The 24054-nt window shown below is 34.0% G+C and overlaps 1 protein-coding gene across 2 annotated transcripts in view; it reads left to right on the plus strand.

Moving 5' to 3' along the window:
* Positions 1-21661, plus strand: part of htr4 (5-hydroxytryptamine receptor 4) — a 95693-nt gene extending 74032 nt beyond the window's left edge. Inside the window, exons 7-8 of one of the 2 annotated variants that reach the window (XM_042738606.1) lie at positions 2998-3082; positions 20893-21661. In XM_042738606.1, coding sequence (XP_042594540.1) covers positions 2998-3061 — 64 coding nt within the window. In that variant the 3' untranslated portion in view covers positions 3062-3082; positions 20893-21661. The remainder of the gene's footprint in view (positions 1-2997; positions 3083-20892) is intronic. The other variant, XM_042738605.1, reaches the window with a different exon arrangement.
* Positions 21662-24054: the final 2393 nt, after the last annotated feature.

Genomic DNA, 24054 nt, shown 5'->3' on the forward strand with positions numbered 1-24054 from the left:
GTGAATGATCAAACCAATGGTTATCACACTAGGTTTGTCTGAATTTTGTAAATATAAATATATAGATTCTGATTTATTAATCATCCGAAAAGACAAACAGGAAAGAAATTAATTATGACCTTTTTTTGCATTGCGAATTTATTTGCATCACAATTAACACAAATAACCATCAAAACCACAATAACATAAAGAATTCCACTACTTACCTACCCATTACCCATTATTGTTTAATTATTCTCAGTAATGTTTCAGTGATATCTAATTATGATGCATTTTTTTATTGCATACAACAAAGTTAAGAATAAAGAATGGAGTAAAACAAATATTACAATGCTATTATTTTATTGTGTATACAATAATTAAATCAAGAATAAAAATAAAAAGAGTACAACAAATATTATAATGCTATTTTTATTGTTTACAATAATTAAATTAAGAATCAGAAAATAAAAAAGATTACAAAATAATATTATAATGCTATTTTTATTATATACAATCATTAAAATAAGAAAAAAAAGAGTAGAATGAATACTATTTTGATGTATAGGCTGCTTAACAGTTTAAATAATTTTTTTTTTTTTTTTTTGCACATTACTTTAATGGAAATATATAGGATTTATACAGATTTAAAAAAAAACACCTAAAAAAAAAACTAATATCCACCATAAATGAATAACTTATTTCCTTCATATAGTTTTGAGGCAAAATAAGACATGCTTTTGACAGGTTTTGTGAGATTCACCTATAAATTAAATGAATATCTACCATAGATTCTTAATATTCTTAATATACAGTGTTTTTATTGAAATTGGGTGGTTAATATAATACAGTATTTATATACAATTTGTATTGTTTATCTTACATCATTTCTATCACTTGTAGCATACAGCTTCCTAAAGACAGTAAAGTGAAGTTTAACTGAAGATGTGACGTCTGAGATGGAGAGATTCACCCACAGTTCACCCTTCACAGTTCTCATACTCACACTGCCGGTGTGCATCTGCCCACTTTTTTATTACACCTGACTGAAGGTTTCTGCAGGAATAGTTGATTTGCACTTGTATTTATTGATGGCAGACTTCTTAAGGACAGGGGTTAGGATTTCATTACAGAGGTCTGCGAGTCTCAGCACTGTTTGCTTTAACACACACATATAGAAATGGCATCCTTATCGGCTGCTTGGAGAGTGAATGTTGATCCGTAACCTTTATGAGAGGCGGCTCAGTGAGTAATGCAATGGTTCTCGGGTCCACTGCCAGCATCTGTGTTTGAGTAATTTATGTTATGAGCCTATTATGAAGCCAACAAATGAGGAACCATAGATACTGTGTATTTTAAGTGTCGCCTACTTAAAACCAGGAAAAGAGCTGTTTACATGGTACATAAAAGCCGCGGCAATCTGTCAACCTGGAGGCTCATGAGTTTTCAGGTTCTCATTCATTGAGAGGTGTTTACTTTCCATAAAGTAGGATAAACGTCATCTTTTATTGAGAGATACAGTAGCACACAAATTCTTTGTGTACACTGAAAAAAAGGTCCAGTGTTGACCTCACAGAGTTGTTTTCATGTGGTGACGTATCAAAGTTGTCCTAGTTTGTTCATTGTCATGCTCAGCTGACATGTGCTTTGGTTGGTTGTTTCTTGCCAATTTCTTAATTTATTACAGTAACCTTAGACTTTCTCAGCTAATAAATTTACAATGCAGCATTACATACGACACCCCAAAGAATAACACTCGCATTTTGTTAAAGTGAAACTAATTTCCTAATTATTACATATCTCTCTCTCTCTTTCTCCTCTGTGTTTTCGCTCAATATCTGTCTCTAATTTGGAAAGCTCATACTCTTATTGTACACATTTTGGGTTTGGAGTTTTTAAAGTTTTAACCCACTACCAATAATTACATTGTAACTTGTTCTAGAGCAGGGGTCGAGAACCTTTTTTGACCTAAGAGGCAATTTTTAATTCTTAACCATCTCCCCACAATTAAAGACTTAACGGCTCTTTTAGAAATCAAGTTTTTACGGCTTTTTCATGTTTTCATTGTTATACACTCGGGGGCGCTATTACACATCTTCTGAATGAGTACAAAACCTCCCGAACAAAAACACATGTGAACAGGACGGAGAAACGAGCGATCTCTTATGTAAACAGATGCATATGAGAAATATTGCGATCATCAGCAATAGACAGCATATAGATGAAAACTGCATAATGTTACGGAGTAAAATTATGATCCAGGAAGTGGTATATGTCTGTGCAAGCTTTGGAGGTGTTGATGGAAGCGATTTACTGGATTTATGCTTTGATAATCGTACCGAATATTATCCAGATGTAGTTTTTGATAAAAATGTGATTTTCTCACCTTTTTGCTCAAAACTATACATTTTTATGAAACCTATACCTATTCAAGTGTTGATAAAAAAAGAATGCTTTAAACTAGAATAAAACTGATTATTATTATTTTTTTTTTTGTTTGTTTGTTTGTTTGTTTGTTTAGAAGTAGAGGCTGTGATCTTTATTTTGGTGTATTGCATATTCAAATATTCATACAGCAAAATATACTGGAGGCCATAAAATTTTTGTGAAAATCATCAAAATCGCAGGCGGTGGCTGGCAACTTTTTTCAAAAATGCTGGCGGGGAAAGAGTTATATTTAGTATATTTAGTAAATGTAAATATTGTATGCACATAAACTGACAGTCACCACTGATAAGCTACTACTAAATATTATAGAAACATCATTTTCTGTGAAGTTGCTTTGCAATGATTTGTATCGTAAAAAGAGCTATACAAATAAACTTGAATTGAATTGAATTAAATGCATTTTCCCAAATGAGCCTATATATATATATATCTTATCCTCTCTCCTACAGTGTTTGTTGTTGTTTAAAAGTATGCTAGGAATAACCTGCTTGTCCTCTTCTCTCCTCCTCTTCCTCCTGTTCTTCCTCTCTGTGTGCTGCCCTCTGCTGCCCCTGTCCTCCTCTTCTCCAGCGGCTGCTCCTCTGCCTCCAAACTGCTCCTCTGGTTCTGCAACACTAGGCCTGTTCCTGTCTAGTGCTGTGTGGGGAGTTTTCAAGTGAGTCCTTGTCACACTCACACACACTCTTTTCTTTTCTCACTCAGCACCTGACTTCTCCTCATTCATTCAGCGTGGCATCTACATTTAAAAGGCTTAATGGTTTGTAATGCATGTGTCTGTTTTTGTGTGTGTCCTTTAACTGTGTATTTGTATATGCAGATTTATTCTACATTAGGTACATCTTCATGCTTTAGTGAGCCTGGAAAATAATGCCGCTTTCATTATTCTGCTTTTTTTTACCATTGCTGCTATGAATTGTGGTTCATTCAGTATTCTTATACATGTGGATCGCAGTCGCTAATCATGCAGCCCAATCATTATCTTCTTTATGGCACATTCAAAAGTTTGAAATAATATGTCCATTTAAAAAGAAATCACTTTTAATATTATTTACGCTGTGGGTAAGGGATTTAAGCAATTTGCTAAAAACACCTCAACAAAAATGAGACCTTGTGGTGTATTTTTATAGCTCAGTAAATGTGCTGTAAGGGCACTGGCTTTCATTATAAGACTGTTTGACGTTATTTAGACATGAGAGTGATGAAGAAACATCACATCTGCCTGCATTACTGTGAAATAATGATGTGTGGTTACATTTGATGATCAGATTTTGGAGTTAGCACTGTCCATTTTATATTAATCTTTTATTTTAAAGCCAGACTTCATTAATTTGTTTATTCTGAATAATAATCTTTTGTTTTGTGTACTTTACACTGAGTTCAAATTTAAAGATCAATAGAGATGGAGTGCAATTAATTATTAAATATGTGATTGACTGAATTTTTTGCAAAATATTACAGTTTTAAATAATATATAAGTCAAGGTTCAATTTGTTAACATTAATTAATGTATTGATTAATTAATTATTGATTTTATTTACATGTATAATACTGTTCAAATATTTTAGGGGTCAGTAAGATTTATTTATTTATTTATTTAAATAAATTTATTCACCAAGGATGCATTAAATTGATCGAATGTGAGAGCCTTTGAACTTTTATTAATCAAAGAATCCTGAATAAAATATATCACAGTTTCCACAAAAATATTAAACAACTATTTCCAACATTGATATTAACCAGAAATGTTACTTGAGCAGCAAATCAGTATATTAGAATGATTTCTGAAGGATCATGTGACACTGAAGACTGGAATGATGATGCTGAAAATTCAGCTTCGATCACAGAAATAAATTACATTTTACAATATATTCAAATAGACGACAGTTATTTCAAACTGCAAAAATATTTCACAATATTACTGTTTTTACTGTATTTTTGATTATTTTAAATAAATGTAGAAAAAGTATAATCTAAAATTATGCACTTTTATATATGTGTCATTTAGTTAACATAAAAGCTAAGTTCATGCTAAGTTCATTTAGCATAAAACCTGTCTTTAGTAGCACAGGTATATTTGTAGCAATAGCCAACAATACATTGTATGGGTCAAAATTATAAATTTTTCTTTTATGCCAAAAATCATTAGGATATTAAGTAAAGATCATGTTCCATGAAGATATTTTGTAAATTTCCTACCATAAATATATCAAAACTTAATTTTTGATTAGTAATATGCATTGCTAAGAACTTCATTTGGACAACCTTAAAGGGAAATTTTTTTTTTTTTGCACCCTCAGATTCCAGATATTAAAATAGTTTTATCTCAGCCAAATATTGTCCTCCTAACAAACCATTCATTAATGGAAAGCTTATTTATTCAGCTTTGATGATGTATAAATTTCATAAAATTGACCCTTGGTTTTGTGGTCCAGGGTCACGTATATTTATTAATAAACGTGAACCTAGATTAATAAATGCTGGTTAAATAGTGATATAATTGGTTTAATTCATTAACTAATGTTAAGTAATTGTAAACCAAAGTGTTACGGACTTTACAATCAAACTAATTTTTCATTTATTTCCTGCAAAAACAACTATATCATTATCAGCTTGACATACATTACTCATACATGATGATAAAAGAATTTTCTCATATCGCCCACCTCTATATGAAAGCATTAAAAACAGATCAGAGTATTATGATTGAGGTGTTGTGTGCTCGTCGTGTGTTTCCATGAGACAGACTCCCGCTTTCATCCTAATGAGCACACGCTCGCAGAGCTGCACTCCTCTCACGCAGGTTTCGCTAAATTATCCTTTGCCAATAATTGCAGTTTCTCTCCCGTTTACATGCCGTGTTGATGCCTCGTCACCGCTTTCTTCTTAGTTCACAACTCTCTAAAGATCAATAGGTGCGATAAATTGAGAAGACGGCTTTTAAACAGGAAGTCAGGGGCAGCTGGGTCTCTGTTAGCATAACACAACATTATTATTCAGCATTGAGAGTGAATGATTTCCTCCCTGAGTCCCTGTGCCGGCCAAACTGACTTGGTTCAACGTGACACGCTCAAACGTACCTCAGAGGAGCATTGCGCAGAACCTCTGGTGAACACGCTACACGCATCAATATTCTTCTAATTGTCTGGGCTGATGAAACGCTCAGAGCCATGAGCTTCTGGTCATTTGACTGTTATTATAGCAAATCAATGGCCAGGCGGCCCAGGTTACTGAAGAGCCAGAGCCGAGAGACCAGTGACCAGTGCGTCTAATAAGATGTTCGGCATGTGTTATTAGAGCCGATGTGGACATGCAGTACTGCGTCGTTTGAGGACAGATGTGTCGGGGGACGTGAGGTTAGCCGGCTGGGACTGACAGCGCAAGATTTGTCACATCTCTTTCTCTCACTGATCTGCTTCTGATGTTATAGATCAGACCTTTGGCACTGATCCTGCCTTTTAATAACATGCTACTTTCTGCCTCTGTGTTCTGAATAAAACTGCATTTTTTGTGAAGATATTAAGCAGCACAACAGTTTTTAATGATAATAATAATAAGCAGCAGCAAATCAGCATATTTGAATGATTTCTGAAGGATCATGTGACACTTAAGACTGGAGTAATGATGCTTTGACTATATACTAGTCAAAATATTAATAGTTTAGTGCAATCTTTATTTTTTACATACATTAGAATGTGTCCTGTTTCATTTTATTTCTTCTGAGAAAAACATAATATAAGAAACCCACTAAAATGTCATTCAGTGTATCAAAAGTTTAACTCAGTTTTTTTTTTCTTTTTGTCATTTTAAATCTTTACAAGTCTTTTTCTCTGTACTTCAAACCACAAGATTTTACCCAGTTAAAATATAATTTAGTATGATCACTAATATATAATATATGAGTACATGTCAGAATGAGAATGTTTCATTTCATCCATATTTTGACATTTTATTTTCAAACGTTATTTGAAACATTAAACTTGCATCGAATGTGTTTTTTCTAACTAGTAAATTAAATTGGACTCATCTTTGACCCGTAGCTTGGACCGTGAGATTTGTTTCATCTCTTGACTGTAGAAGAGCTGTGGCTTGTATGGAGTGCTGTAGTAATTAAGTGTAGGCAGCTTACGTTTCTTTGAGGTTATGAAAAACTGAGAGAACGTGGATCTGACCCAGTGATCACAACACATCTAAGTACTGCAATTACAACACTGTTTCACAGCTACTGTTGTGACATCTTTGAGACATCTAGTCTTTTTTTTTTCTTTTTTTTTGCAAAAAATAGGAAATTATATTTCACGTTAAGAAAATTATTTTGCTTTGTGATATTATTTTTATTACAATTAAGCACATTTTACTAACAAATATCCCCCTATTTTTACTTTTATTAATATACTAATTATTTTTAATGCATTCAAAACAGTATATATTTATATATTTATTTGTATATATTATTAGATATTAGTTAATTATGAATAATTAATTTTATTAAATATTATTAATATATTATTACATAATTTTATATATTTAAATAAGCATAAATGACTTTGTCTTATTTTGTGGTTAACTGTGCTCTGACGTGTTTCATGAGATTCACTAATATGAGCAAACCTGGTTAAACTAATCTTGAAACATGTCGCTCTTGTTTGAACGAGGAAAATTATTTCACTGTCGTGCCACAATGACTTTCAACAGTGGGTGGTATTCGGTGGTTTAACTGGATTAGCCTAATAAAATATTTATACAGTGGTAAGAGAGCTGAAATGATTTGATTATTTAATGTTTCATTTATTTTCTTACAAGCTCACTGAGAGTAGCTTCAGGCAGGAATATCATTCCACTCGAGAAAATGATGTCACACGGCTCGGTGTGTTTTGCATCCATAAACAGCTGGTTTTAAGTGTGGATTTTGGTACTCATACCGTGTCTGCCGGAACACATTTTCATTTCCACCCCCTCTGCTGGAAATAGTCCAGTTTTCAGGAATCAGCTCTTAAAAGCCAATGCATTCTTAGTGTACTGTGTGTGATTTGTGTTTTTATTTCATGACTGTTGGTGAATGTATTGCACGGCCGAAACACAGCAAAGACCCACAGGAAGAGGGTCAGGAAGATCTTGTGTGGTGCAGATAGCAGCGCCATTTACAGAGCTATAAGCATCATGGTTGTCATAGCTCTTTGAATGGTACTGCCATATGCACTGAACTATCAGCATCTCGCTCCTCAGTGAGCATCTCCACCTTTCTGTCTCTTTCCAAATGCTTTGTAAGTCATTTATTTCATTGTATCTGTTTCTTAATTTGTTCTTGTTTCTTGTATTCTTTTGAAATTGATGTTTTGTAACATTTCTCAGAACCCCTTGTGCAAATATGAACACCCTAGCAACGGCACGGCAGCACATAAACAACCACTCTCAGCGCATTTGCTACAGAAAATGCAAAAGTTTAGTTTAATGAACTATTTAGCATCGATGCTCTCTAATTGGAGTTACTTTTCTCTAACATGGTTTTAATAAAGGCTGAACATTTATTATGCAGAGACACAATTACAGGATGTCCACTGGATCTTATCAGTAACTTTTTGGCAGAATAGCCAGATTGAATCTGACCATTAGACGAAGTGTGGGTATTTGTGCAGTTTGCTTGCTTCTATGAGACAAGCTTGTGTTTCTCTCCTAATGAGCACCTGCTTGCAGGACACAGTATTTTATGTGTATTTTTTTAAAATCATACTTATTATTAAAATACTTTGATTTGCTGCTCAAGAAACCTTATTCATAACTTAAAAAAATAGGTGAAACTGATTAAAACGTGTGCTGCTTAATATTATGTGGTAACCATGACATATGTGACCCTAGACCACAAAACCAGTCATAAGGGTCAATTTTTCGAAACTGAGATTTATACATCATCCGAAAGCTGAATAAATAAGCTTTGCATTGATATATGGTTTGTTAGGATCGGATAATATTTGGCCGAGATACAACTATTTGAAAATCTGGAATCTGAGGGTGCAAAAAAAAATCTAAATATTGAGAAAATCATCTTTAAAGTTGTCCAAATGAAGTTCTTAGCAGTGCATATTACTAATCAAAAATTTAGGTTTTAATATATTTACAGTAGGAAATTTACAAAATATCTTCATGGAACATGATCTTTACATGATCTTTTATGCCTAATGACCCGTACAGTGTATTTTTGGCTGTTGCTACAAATATACCAAATCGATTCCAAACCAGAACAGTGCACCATTTTCACATATCTTCAGGCTTCTTTAATGAGTAGAAAGTCCATTGAACAGTATTTTTTTTTTAAACAGAAATCTTTTGTAACGTTTTAAATGTTACTATTGATCAGTGCATCCTTGACAAGGACCTAAAAGTATTAATTTCTTTAAAAAAAAAAAAAAAAAAAAAAAAAAATCTGACCTCAAACTTTTAAATGTTAGTGTTTATTTAGAAAGGTCCATCATATACAGCTCTCTGTGTTGCACTTCACATGTTTTATTGCTTGTTCTATTTCATGAGAAATTTACATTTATCAGTGTCTAAAAATATGTATCATACATGATTAGCTAATTGTTGTTGTTTTTTCTCATTTATGTAAATTATTCACATATTACTAAATGATTCAACTTACCCTTTGACACAACGCTGTTTATTCTCATGTTGTGTCATACTTAACCCTGTGTTATAGATGCTTTCTTATAACTGATGTTGAGGTGTAAGCAGACACCTTACAATATAATTATCATTTCTTCTTACACAGGCAACAGCTGAAAACAAAGAGCACACAGCTTACCCCGCTTTCCCCCTGAATATACCCTCTTATACAGTATATGCAACATACACAAAGCCCCTTTTAATACTTACAGCAATCAAAGGAGGCACCTCCCGTGTTTGTGAAAAGTCCTGTTTTGTTCCCTAACGCAAACAAATGAGTATTAAAGGAGCAGATCAATGCGCTGAACATTAGGATTGTTCACAGTAAACAGCTCAAAGTGTTCTCAAATCTCAGCAGTTCAGAAAACGTTCAGCGCTGTGCATCTCCCCTGAGTGCATTAACTCAACAGAATGGGGCGAACCTTGATAAAGCTTGTGTGGTTGAGTGCTGTTTCTATATCAGGTCATAAAGTAAAAACATAGAGGCAACTCTATTATTAGCTCTTATACGTTATGTAACAGCAATCATTGCATGAGAATAATGGGGCACTTAGAGAAGTCCAGCCATGCCCGGCATTCATTGTTTTCGTCCAGCAGTATTTGGGACTTGGAGCCAAACTTTTAAGATTGTTGATTGTTTGTTTTCCAAAAGCTGCATTATCCTCTGTGCTCTCTCGCTCTCGTAAACCACTGTTATGCTTCTAATTGCAGTTCTCATGATCACGCCACCTGCCATGTTTTTTAAATAATGCTCACCAAGGCTGCATTTATTTGATAAAGGAAAATGCAAAAAAAAGGCAGTAATTTTGTGAAATGTTATTGCAATTTATAATAGCTGTTTTCTATTTGAATATGATATTATGAATATAATATTAATGTAATTGATTTCTGCGATATAAAATTTCCAGAATCATAAGTAACAGTAAAGACATTTTTAATTTTACATATAAAACAAATAAATAGATAAATAAATGAAATGCTGTTCTTCTGAACTTTATATTCATCAGAGAATCCTGAAAAATGTGTCAAAGCTTTCGCAAAAATTTTAAACAGCTTTATTAATTCCTGTGCACCACTAATAACTGAGCAGCAAATCAGCAAAATAGGATCATGTGACACGGAAGACTGGAGTAATGAAGCTGAAATTCAGCTTTGATCACAGAAATAAATTACATTTTAAAATATATTCAAATATAAAGTTTAAACCTAAATTTTAAAATTAAACAATACCACATTAAATCTTAACTACATTTTACAATCTATAAGATCTTATATTTTATGACACCCTCTGCACACAGCTGTAAGATATAAAGTTTTGAGCACTGATGTGTTTATAGTCTGACTGGCTTCGGTCTGTGAGTGTTGTAATAATGTGGCGGTGGTTGGTCAATAGAGTCCCTCTGTCCCGCTGTGCCATAAAGCCACAGCCAGAATAAACAAGCCATTTTAAGATGATCTCTGTTTAATGGCTCGTTCACATCTCAAAGCTAGCAAATAATAATCATGCAGCATAATTCTGCAAATGACCAATTTCCCCTTTTCTTTCATCATTAGTTCAGTTTCTTTCTGAGTTAGATGTGTTAACTGACTCGTTGGTAGTCTTAGCTTCTCTCTGCAACTCAGTGTAAGACTTAAAATGTGAAGTAAATATCTTTATTTGTTTGTTGCTGTGTTTAATACTTCCGTCCTGTGCTCTGGTCCTGCTCATGCCACTGAAAGGCAGAAATTAAAAATACTTTCATTCAGCTTCAATTAAGCTTCATTTAGCTTATTATTAGATTCACTGAAAATATAATAGATGTGATAGTCTAAAATGTCTCCCAAATTCCCAAGCCAATACATCTGAAAATAAAGGGATGACTTATTAATTGATTTAATCATAAAGCTCAAAGGCCTTTTGGATTTCATAAAAGCAAAGGATGAACACACTATAAAATGAAAATCTATTTTGCTTTCAAAATAAATGAAAAAAAATCGCTGTAGAAAATGGCAAGCTATTTTGTTGTCTGCATCACTGGCTTTTGTGTAAGAGGACGACTGAATATAAATGATCCTTGAATGATGGTTAAAACACGAACACTTCTTAGGAACGGACCTGGTCATGAAAAGTTTTTTTTTTTTCTGAAGACACTATATTTTTATGAAAGATTGAACAGCAATAGAAAGCCTTATATATATTATAACTAAACTTAAGTCATGTATTATTTATTATTACAAACGTGTATTTGCTACATCTGAGTAATGACTGGGAATATATTATTTATTTATTCTTTTTTCTATGAAGGGAAAACTTATCTCTCCAATGTTCCTCTGTTTAATGTAAGTATCAGTTTTGTCTCGGATGTTTCTCCTAAAATTCCTAGTAATCAGGTTAAGCAATCTGCAATAACTCAAAAATAAAACAACTTTCCTCACACTCTATGGATGTAATCTTACATTTGTAAAGATGCAGTCCTCTGAGAGTGTTCAAATGAACATTTCTATAAATGACAGTGTTTAGCTAACAGGAACTTTGGCTGACTTTTGAAACTTTTTGGATACTTTTGAACAAAGTTTTTCCACTGACATAAATAGAACATTCGTTGAAAGTTATCTGGTCTTAAATGTTCTCAAAACATTAGCACAGGCATTATTTATATATCTTTCATGCTTTTGCAAAAAAAAAAATTTAGTTAGACATTCATCAAACATTGTTTGTTTGTTTGTTTGTTTGTTTGTTTGTTTGTTTGTTTAAATGTTACTTGTTTCAGAATGTTCAGACAACATTCAAAAGTAATGCCCCTTTCACACCAAGAACGATAATTTTTAAAGATAACTATGAAGAAAATGATATTAACGTTCACACCAGCGAATGATATCGTCTGTTTATTCTATTAAATTCTCAAGCATGTGATAGCAGGATTGATTCTGATTGGCTGTCAGTGTTTTTATCGTTCATGAGCTAGAAAAAATAATTCTGAAAGTTCCAACGATATGGTTTCTCTGTGCCTTTATCATTACAGCTGTGGTGTGGACTCAAGCCTTAACACTGCCACAATGTTTCCAAAATGATCAAATGGAATGTTCACACAGCCAAAGAAAAAAAGTAACATTTAAAAAAAATAATGAAATGTAAACATTTCAACATTCAGACACATTAATCACAAGCATTACTGCAGTAACTTTAACAGCCCTAATAAAAACAGAAACAAATCAGTCAGTTTTTGACAAACAGAGGTTTAAATGAATGTAGACAGCATAACTAGATTTTAGAGGATAAACACTGGATAAAAGATGGAATAAAGAACCATGGAAAATTCTTTGCAAATGCTTGTAGAGTGAGGGATTTATTGGTTAAATGACATTACAAATGCAGAACAAACATTGATGCTTTGAATTCTGAATGCTAAGATTAAGTCGTCATCTGAGACACCAGCTGCTCTCGTTCTCTCCTGCTTACAGGGCTTTCCTCACTGATAACACACTAGTCTAGCCGTTTCCATTATTCATGCTCTATTCGTTGCTTCTTACCTGGTGCAGTTGCTGGATAGTCCTGTGTATGTAAAGAGTGGCCTGCTGGGATTGGAAGGGTAGATCAATCCCATGCATGTAGGGTGGTATTATGAGTTCTGCATTGATGCTGTCCTTCTGGTAACTTCAGCCTTCGCTTTAGCCAGAGGGAGACTTGAAATCTTATTAGCAGATTTTGCTCTGCATGGTTTATATCATGGAAAAATGAATCGGACATTGACCTCGATAGATTTGGATTCCCTTCTGGTCTTGGTTCTTTCAATGAGTTCTGACAGACTTGCTTTGAAATATACACATACTTCTAGTGTTTTTATACTGATTAAACCTAGCTCTGTTTTAAAGTTTTCAGATTATACCATGTTTATTAAACCTCTGGTGCTCTCATTTTTGACCAAAAATAATTATGTTTTGGTTTTTTAGAATTTTTTTATTTCGTTGGAATGGTAGGTTTTGCCACTTGCTATGTGAAATCTTACTGAAAGCTCATTTTGGTGATATCAACCTCAAATTCGGAACACAGCTTGTTTAGATTTATGGCTTTGCACCGTGTTTTGGAAAATATAGACTTTGTGTAAATATTATTAGTATTTTTTGTGCATTTTTCATAATAATAAACTTCTATAATTTTTTTGGTTTCACTTTTTCTTTGGTCTTCTTTGAAATCAAACTTAATTCTGTGTTTCAAAGCATTCAAGATTTTTGAGTTCAAGTTGGGAATTAATTTTTTTTAGGTTTATGACAGGTAATAAATGGATCATAACTATTCCATAAATATAATTTAGTGTAAAATCACAATATAATCTCCTGAAAATACAAATTATTATTATTATTATTAATTATTAATTATTATTATAATAATAATTATTAAATAAAAAATCCAATATAGTACATTGGTTTCATTGAAATAAAAAAAAAACATATTTTTTAAGATATCAACCTCAAATTTGGAACACAACTTTCATTTTGATTTTCAGATTAAACTTACATCTGTACTTCAGAGCATTCAAGATTTATGCTATAAATTTATTTTTCAGGTCTGTTGAAAAAAAGTAGTTAACAGGTAATAAATGGATTATAACTATTTGATCAATATAATAAAGTCCCCTTAAAATATGATAATTAACATTATTAAACTAAAATATAGTACATTCATTACATTTATCAATTATTTTCTTTTTCTGGTGGGGTGCAGATGATTATGTTTTCTGCCCTTGTGGAATCATTTAGTGTATATTTTGTAATTTAGTATGCACACTGAGGGCAAAATGGCACCTGCACACAGGTTAAGCCTGAATGGTGAATGTTGATGCTGATTCTTTCCTTAGTGGTTTTTGTCTTTCTGTCAGTCTCATTCTCAGTCCTGCCGCCAGCCTTCTCCACAGCATATCTGTGTCTGATTTCTCTCAGAAAACAATCAGGTCATGGTCCTGTTCTGGTGCCACTCAGCTCCACAATAATCAGGTCTCCTATCTGTGCGCGTGTGTTTGAGGAGCCTCACACAGTTCTGGGAAGACAAACACACACGTATACGTGCCGACACATGAAATGGCATGATCCGGCTGGATTGACATTACCATCTGCCTGACAGTGGAGGTCTAGAGTCACATAGCCAGACGTTTGACTTCAGGCATAGCGTTTGGTTCACATTGCAGTGTATTTGGACTGGAAAGAGCCGTCTGACTGACCAGACTTATTTTTCATGCTGGTCATCAACAGCTTTCAAATTCTGTACTTGTAGACAATTCTGTTGACTGTTTCTTCCTTAAAAGTGCTTATTTCAGCTGTGTGTGTGTCGTCTGAGACTGAAACTAGTGAATGGCATTGCTTAGTTGCTTATGATTAGTCTGTCATAAATACTGCTGTTTTTCTCAGCCGATCAGGTCGTTGTTGGCTGCTGATGTCCCTGGTGGTTTCCAAACTCTTGATTTCTCCATGCCCTTTGTTTTTAATAGACTTCCTCTTTTCTTTACACTACCTGAATGGTAAAAATAAATGCTGAAGGCATGGTAACATGTTTCCATGTTCAGTTCATGTCAAGATGTCATAAATGTGCAGGAGTGGTGTTTCTCTTGGCCTGTTAGTATGTCACTGAACGAGAGCTGCGATTGAGATTGACTCATTTTGTAGTGCCCTGCCTGACCTGACTTGAACTGGAATATGTCTGAATAGATAAGTTGGTAATAGATTGCCCAGCCGCTCTTCCTGTGAAGTGGCCTGGAATTGCAGATGTTATCAGACACCAAAGAAAGTTCTCTTGCCCTGCCTTTACTGGTTAATCATGAACAGTTCAGCGAGGGGAGATTTTCCTGGATTGCCTCCTCTCTCCCGCTGAAATGATAGTGTGCATGTCACAAACTGCATCGCAGAAAGGTCATTTTATCAGATAAGAGAGCTTGATAAACAGGCTTTAGGGCTCCAATTAAATGAATCTTCTGTTATCAGCACCTGCATGAGATGTATGTGTTTTAAACCGGAGAATAGTTTGTCTTGCAGCTCTCTGCTTATAATGATGTATTGTGGAGATACAGGCCTGTTATTTATTGGAAGCATTAATTTTAGTCAGTGCTCTTTTGATTCTGACAAAAGTGGATTTTAATTAAGAAGACCTTTTGTATCAGCAGTCAAATAAAACTTTCATGTCTCTTGGTTTTTGTGCCAACGTTTGCACACAGCTTTGGAAAATGCCAGTTTTAGTAACAAGCATTAGAAAGTGTAACTTATGATGATGCCAAAAGTAATTTTTCGATTACACACACACACACACACACACACACACACACACACACACATATGTGACCCTGGACCATAAAACCAGTCCTAAGTGTCAATTTTTCGAAATTGAGATTTGAATAAATAAGCTTTGCATTGATGTATGGTTTATTAGGATCAGACAATATTTGACTGAGATACAACTATTTAAAAATCTGGAATCTGAGAGTGCAAAAAAACTGAGAACATCACCTTTAAAGTTGTCCAAATGAATTCTTAGCAATGCATTTCACTAATCAAAAATTAAGTTTTCATATATTTACAGTAGGAAATTTACAAAATATCTTAATGGAACATGATCTTTATTTAATATCCTAATGATTTTTGGCATAAAAGAAAAATCAATAATTTTGACCCATGCAGTGTTTTTTTTTTTGGCTATTGTTACAAATATACCCCAGAGACTTAAGACTGGTTTTGTGCTCCAGGGTCACATATAAGATGTGACACATCTGGTTTTATTTAACAAGCATTTGAAAATTTAACTTAGGATTTAACTAAACAAAACAATCAAAACCCTCCCTTCAGTGTGGCGCCAGACACAACATGACTGACTAAAGTAGACAAAAACAGAGACATAAACATTGAATTATCCCTGCAAACACAATTATTCAGTAAAGAGACATGTCAGTCCTCATTCTGGCAGGCCATCATTAAACCTCATTGAAGGATAGAAAAGTTCATTATTTATGTTTTTGCTCATGATAATTGTGTCCATTACATTCATTAAACCCCAGAATGAGGCATAAAAAAAATAATTGGAATATTAATAAAATTAAAATAAAATATAATATAATTAATAAAATGATAAATAACAAGATGCCATTTAGTTTCGATTATAACAGTCAATCCATTACTTCTCTGAGCAATTAGCTATAGCAATTTTTTGTCAGTTCTATTGATAATTTTATTAAATTCTTATAATGGATCAGATTTCTGTGCTTCTACGGTATTTCACGCTTTGCACTTTTGCTGTTCTGCACTCGAGATGACTGTTACTTGCACAGCTAAACAGGAAACAGTGGAATAGAAGTGAGTTAACAAACCTCTCTCTCTCTCTCTCTCTCTCTCTCTCTCTGATTTGTAGTGGGCAGTTGGGACCAATATTCCCTCTAGTTTTGTTCTTGCTAAGCAAAATCTATTTCTTGTGGGCATGGGCATTTATTTTCATTTCGAACAGTTACTAAGGCAAGGCAAGGCAAGCCAGGTTTATTTATTCAGCACATTTCATACACAATTGTAATTCAAAGTGATTCACTTAAAAGGAAATAAAATAATCATAAAAATATCACAACGATAAACTGATTTAAACATTGATTTAAAATGAATTAAAACAGTTCAGAAGTGTAACAGTTACCAAGTGCTATCAAGATAAAAAATATATATATACAGATGCCAGTAACTGCTTGAACTGCTTAAACGGTTCAGTATTTCTGCTCGTGTTCAGTTGAGTGGAATGAGAGATGATTGAGAGTTTTCACTTTTAAATACACTACAGCTCCAAAGTTTGGGGAATGTTTTTGAAAGATAGCTCTTCTGCTCACCAAGGCTGCATTTGTTTGATCAAAAATACAGTTAAATTGTAAAATATTGTTACAGTTTAAAATAACTGTTTTCTATATGAATGTATATTAAAAAGCAATTTATTTCTGTGATGCGATGCTGAATTTTCAGCATCATTACTCCAGTCTTCAGTGTCACATGTCTTATATGCTGATTTGATTTTTAAGAAATTAGTTTTATATTTCTGTGGAAACAGTGACACATTTTTCAGGATTCTTTGATTAACAAAGTTCAGAAGTACTGCATTTATTTGAAAACAGAAATCTTTAGTAACATTCTAAATGTCTTTATTTAATATGTTCCTGCTGAATGAAAATATTCATTTATTTTTGACCCAAACTTTTTAATGGTAGTGTATATATGGTATGCATTAATGTAAAGAAAGAAATCATTATAAACCATATTCTCCAAATATAGCATCAGTATCAGAAGTATTGATATTTAAGGATTGATCTGCCCAATCCTACTATTTAGAATGAGTTTCTATAAAAGTAATCTAACGCAGAGCCGTTGCTTTCTTCATTAGGCTATTTATCATTATTCTGTTTATTGCTGCTGCAGCGCAAATTAATCAGCTCTGCATATTTCCGTGTATGACATTTCTGACTCCGGTTGAATGTCATCCATTTGTTCAGGAAATGAAGGGTTGAAGATATCTGTAGTTTTTTCCACACGTTTCAGAATCTGCCGTTTTCTGTCAGGCCTGCAGCAGCATCAGAAGCGTTCACGGGAAACAGTGGTGGGACCGTGCACATATCACTGTCAAAAAATCCTGTATTTGTGATGAACCTGAACATATTTTGTCACTGTTGGTTGGTCATTTCTTTGCTCTGGTTGCTGTGGTTGCTCCAGAGCTAATGGCATGGCTCAGATCTGAATTTATTGGCATTTAAGGTAAGCTGCTGCCAATTTCATACGTCAGTGAGTGTGGAGAAGCGCCGATGCCTGGGAAGTGGTCGCTGTAGCTCGACCGTCTGGACCTGCGAGGCACATTGTTGTTGCACTTATTGGAAACCCTGTTCCAGATGGTTACTGTTAAATGAAGTCTAGGTGCAAACCCCATGGCTCAGGAACTAGGGAACTTTGTGTCTCCTGGCTAATAACCAAATATTGTGTTAATTAAAAAGTCATATAAATAATGCAAACAGCATGCATACATTAATTAGGAGATTTATTGCTCAATAAATTAGAGCAAGACCATCAAAGCAGCAGTGCAGATGGCAGGTGGTTTGTTGTAATGATTTTAACAGTTATGAGATTATATTTCAAAGGCATATCATTAAAATTTTAGTACTGAAAATTAGGTTTCTATTACCTGTAAATATTTAGTTTGTCACATAAAGCAAATACAACCAGAAAATACACTACCAAGATCATTTTTTTTAATAAACCACAATGCAATATACGGTGGCATTTATGTGAACTTTATATATAGTATTTATATACTTTCATATATATTTATTTATTGTACTGTTCTAAAGTTTTAAAAGAAGAAATGTAATACTTTTTTCAGCAAGGATGCTTTTGATGGATCAAAAGGGATGTAAACACATCACAAAAATGTATATCTTAAATAAATGGTTTGAATTTGAATGTTATAATTGGCAAAGAATCCTGAAAAAGTATCATGGTTTCTACAAAAAAATAAAAAAATAATATTAGGCAGTACAGCTGTTGCAGTACAACACTGATTATAATATTAAAATTATAATCAGCATTGTGTCACATGAGTAAATTATATATTAAAATATGTTCAAATAGAAAACAGGTCTTTTAAATTGTAATAACATTTCACACTATTATTGTTTTTTTTACAGTTTTTTTTTTTTTTAAATCAAATAAATGCAAATTTGGTGAGGATAAAAGATTATTTTCAAAAACTTAAACAGAAATCTTACAGATCTCAAACTTTTGAGCAATAGTGTATAAATAAGGGTAAAAATTTATATGTAAAATTGCAGCAGTTATACAATTTGCTTATCAATTAAAACAATTTTAATAGGTAAATGACAGATAAACGTTGCAGTTTATTTTTGACGCAACCTTATGAAACGTTAGATCATGTCAGAGGACTGGTGTGAAATGAACATCGTTTCAGCTTTCTGCTGGGAAGTCGTTTAGAAAAGTAAAGGCAACTGCTGTAGGCCTCAGTTTAAATGTGGATTTCTGATTAATCTCAGTGAAGGCAAATAAACATCACTACTTCCTGAAATACTTTCGAGGGGTTAAACCAAACCCTGCGGCGCTGCTGTCTCTCCCATCAGTCTTCAGGCTCTGTTTAGTGACTAGCGCTGCAGTTCCCTGATGTCCGGCACAAATAATTAAGAATGAAGTTGTCAGAATGAGTGATGCAGATCCTGCCTCTGTGTGTGTGTGTGTGTGTGTGTGTGTGTGTGTGTGTGTGTGTGTGTGTGTGTGTGTGTGTGTGTGTGTGTGTGTGTGTGTGTGTGTGTGTGTGTGTGTGTGTGTGTGTGACCCAAAGCTCATGTTCATGTAAATTAATGAGCTCTGCCTCTAATCCGGCCAGCTAATGTCTAGACTGGATGTACCAGCATGATCGAGACATTATTACTGGAGTGTATTGGGGACTATAGTATGTTTGCACTAGATCATGTTAATTTGACAGATGTCTTATGCTGTGCAGGGCCAACAGTACATTTATAAAGCGTCAATGTGGCAGCAATTTTGGGTTCTGCTTCATTGAAAGCCTGTTGCATGTTTCCTTTCTAAATCCCGGAACATCATTGGTTTTCTTTGTTTGTTTTCCTTTTTTCTTTTTTTTCAGGTAAATTTCATGCCCAATTGCTCTGCAGGAATTGCCTTTAGTTTGCTTGTTTATGAAAAGAGATTGTAATGATTTTTTTTTTGGCGTGGAAGAAAAGGAGGTTCATTGCTGGTGTGGCTACAAAGGAAAAGAAGCAATCACAGGTCAATGTGTTCTTCTTCAGTACTTTAACAAAGCAAGAGACGTACTGCACTGTATTGCGGTCTAGATGCTCAAATGTATGTGCAGGGTTTTTTCTGGCTAGTTTCAAACCATGTCATAAGGTTACGATTTCTCTGAAGATGGTAAAATCCAGAAGAGGTTGAGGTTTCCATAGGATTTCTATGCTGAATGTTTGATTTTGATATACAAAAATGAACATTGGGGTGGTATCCTTTCCAAAGGTACTAACATATACACTTTAGGTACTAATATATATACTTAAGGTACTAATTAGGGATGCACGATAAATATTGGCTCTATATTAATGCGCATCTCGTCAGTAAAGCCGGTTTTGTAATCAGCAGTAAATCTCCACATACGCGTGCTTTCACGTGGAGCAGCATTTACTACACAGAGCCGTTGTTAACTGACAAGCTGCGCAAAACAACGATCATAATTTGCCGATATTTATCGTGCATCCCTAGTACTAATATATACACTTTAGGTACTAATATGTACTTTTAAAGTACAGTCTTTAAGGTACTACATGTTCTATTTAGGGGTAAATAAGATGTACCTCTTTTGTACCTTAGGATACTGCCCCAGTGAAAGCTTTGTACCTTTTTTCTGGGGGAGTTGTATCTGTAAAGGTGTGTTTTACATTAAATGGCTTGACGAGCAGTTGTCTTTCCTGTTAAAGCAGGAAGTTGTGCCTAGACATTATGTTTATCTCAGTTACTTTACTGTTTATGCATTTTAATGCATCTGCCTGGCACTTTTATCTGAAGTGACTTATATTTACAGTACATATTTTATCAGTTTTACATTCCCCGGGAATCTACACTTTGACCATCAGAAGTGCTCTTAATATTCTCAGTGTTGGAGGGTTTTAGTCAACAAAATGTTTCAGCACTGTATGGTTTATATGATAATTCGTATTGCTTGAACATTAATCTAAAAGCTTGTAGAGATATGAATATGAGATTGTGACAATGTGATTGAAACCATGTCTTGTTTTTTTTTTTTTTTCGTCCTTTAAGGTATTCAGTTCTTCACAATGGAAAGCACACTGAACAGGAGAAACTGTCAATACAGAACGACACAGAGTCCCAGGAGTCATGTTTCTGACACAGGCCAGCCTCTAATGAGGAGCATCACTGGAAGGTGCCATTTCTCACCGCCCTGCCTGCAGCTCAGACCCGACCAGAGCCTTTCACGGGTCGAGGACAGGGAGCTGGACTGAACTGTTTGCTCAAAGAGCTGCTGAACAATGAGGGAAAGAACAATGTTGCCAAAGGTATCTGGTCTGTATTTTAGGATACGAATTTCCATTGCGAAGGAATGTTGGTAAGGGTTTTCCCAATGTGTTTGTTTCCTTTTTGGTTCTCCTGGGAATACTATTTCCAAACCAAAAATACGTCATTCAAGCTTTATCCAGAGAGGCTTTTATTAGCTCTAGAGATAGAATAACACTTCCTGAAAGCTATAGCACAAGTGCTGAACAGCTAAGATGACACTTTGTTGAAAGAAAGATTTATTTTTATTCTATAAAGGAAAAAATAAATTCAAACCACAGTATTAAGAGTTAGAGCTGGGAGCATTGCTGAGCGATTTCTCCAATATCTATTTTTTAATTGTTTCAATAATGAATTCTCAAATCAGCAGTTCTAATATAGGATTGTCACATGAATTTAAATGTAAAATGTTAAAAACAGCAGGCCTAGTTCAAAAGTATTTGGAAGCCTGTTTCCGCCACTCAATTAAAAAAGCTAATTGCAACTTTTTATCTCAAAATTCTGACATTTTTTCTCACAGTTCTGAAATTTTTCTCAGTATTTTGCGAGTTCTAAAGTCAGAATTGCATGATAGAAACTCAGAAGTCTGAGAAATAAAGTTGCAAATCTGAGAAATAAAGTTAGAATTACAAGATATAAACTCGCAATTGTTAAAAAAAAATAGAATTACGTGATATAAACTCGCAATTCTGAGAAATAAAGCCACAAATCTGAGAAATAAAGTCAGAATTGCAAGATCTAAACTTTTTTCTCATAATTGCAACTCTTTATCTCGCAATTCATTTGCAAGTCTCATTTCCCCTCAGAACTGGACTTTATAAATGCAAATTCATATCTCAGAAAAGATATGAAAAGAAGTCCAAACTTCTAGATAAAAACTTGCAGATTCATCTACTTGTAGTTTATATCATGCAATTCTGAGAAAAAAGTCAGACTTGTGAGATGAAAAGTTGCTATGACCTTTTTTTTTTTTTTTTTGTCAGTGTCGGAAACAGGCTTCCATAAAAATATGCCCCAAGATTCTTCAAAATGATTTAATAAAAACACTGCTTTTTAGACTTTATACAAAGGATTCTGACAGGAAATTAACTCTTGTTTTCTTCTAGCCATGAAATCTGGCTTGAGGAAAACATACAATCTCCATTTTCTTACTGTGAACGGAAATCTCATTTATGTAGTATAAGACTTGAGAAGTTCTTTGGGGAATGAAATGCACTACTCACAGACTGGTTGATGTAATTTGGCTTATTGTAAACCTCTCTGAATACACAGACCCACAGGTGACCGTTCTCAGGCAGGTCAGCATCCCATGCATCACTAAACGCGTCCATTTGCACGATGGTTTCCTCCTCTGCCGTGATTCACTGGCATAAACAGTGCAGTGTTTTTCTGAGAGCGCTAAAACTACATGATGCCTGCTGACTGAGAATATGTCAAGCCACTCCAAACAAAACCTCTGCTGACAGCAACCAGGGCCAGTTCTCCCAGAGACTGTCTTAAAATGTTTTAGCCTTACTGAAGATGACCATCGGTTACTGCAAGACTGAAATGTTTGAAAAGAAATTACCTTAAGTTGTCCTTGCAAAAGTTCTTAAAGGCATAGTTCATCCAATAATAAAAATGTACTATTTATTCACCCTCATGTTATTTCAAACCGTGTTAGCTTCTGTGAAACAAAATGTCATTATATATATATTCATATATTCAAAATAATGAATTTTTGCAGACGAAAACCAGTCGTTTTAATACGAATCCACAAAATTGAGAATTACCATGCAGATTTCACTTTGGGTTCAATTTGGTCAAGTGAATTTGCCACATTGACAAACCATCACACTATTAAAAAAATAACCAATAATAAAAATAATACCCATACATTTCTACACTGTTGACAATGGAGCTTTTTGCCTAAAAACATTTGCCAAGATATTGTAATGAAAATAGGAGGAAATAGACCATGAAACAGTGTGTGTGTGTGTGTGTGTGTGTGTGTGTGTGTGTGTGTGTGTGTGTGTGTGTGTGTGTGTGTGTGTTTGTTTGTGTTTGTGTTTGTTTTTGTGACATATCAGGACACAACTTTGTATAATGACATGGGTATGACACAGGTATTACAAGGAGAGGGTGACTTATGAGGACATAACCCATGTCCCCATTTTTCAAAACGCTTATAAACCATACAGTATTAGTTTTTTTGAGAAAGTAAAAATGCACAAAGTTTCCTGTAAGGGGTAGGGTTAGGTGTAGGGTTGGTGTAGGGCGATAGAATATACATTTCGTACAGTATAAAAACCATTACGCCTATGGGATGTCCCCACAATTCACAAAAACAAACATGTGTGTGTGTGTGTGTGTGTGTGTGTTGACAACTTATACAAGCTAATCTGTTATTACTCATGCATAAAAATGACATGCTATATAATACTGAGCTAACAACAAGTTTAACATAAACAGTCTTTTATGACTAGTTCCACAATGTTCTGAAATGTTCCAGAAAGCACTGGAATATTTCAGAATGTTACCGAAACTTCTAGAATGTTCCCTTCCTTGCAAAAGCAAATTATATTTTTTTTAAAAAAACATGCAAAATTAGTAAAAAACTTATCTGAACCAAAAAAAATGTTCTATAATAATGATAGAAGTTCTACAATTTACTTAACCTAAATATTTACCAAAATACTGATGCTACGTGAAAATATAGTACAGTAATACTTAGCACCACAGAATTACAGAAGAACCATAAAAAAAAATTAAATGAAGCAAAATTGCGAAATTCTCCTACCATTTTCCATAAAAGAAATCAAGTCCATATGGGTTTGGAACAACATGAGGGACAGAATTTTCATTTCTGGGTGAAGTATTCCTTTAAGAATATGCCATGCGAATGATTTATGAGGAGAGGAAATACAG

Source organism: Cyprinus carpio, chromosome B14 (genome assembly GCF_018340385.1).
Source record: "Cyprinus carpio isolate SPL01 chromosome B14, ASM1834038v1, whole genome shotgun sequence".
NCBI lineage: Eukaryota > Metazoa > Chordata > Actinopteri > Cypriniformes > Cyprinidae > Cyprinus > Cyprinus carpio.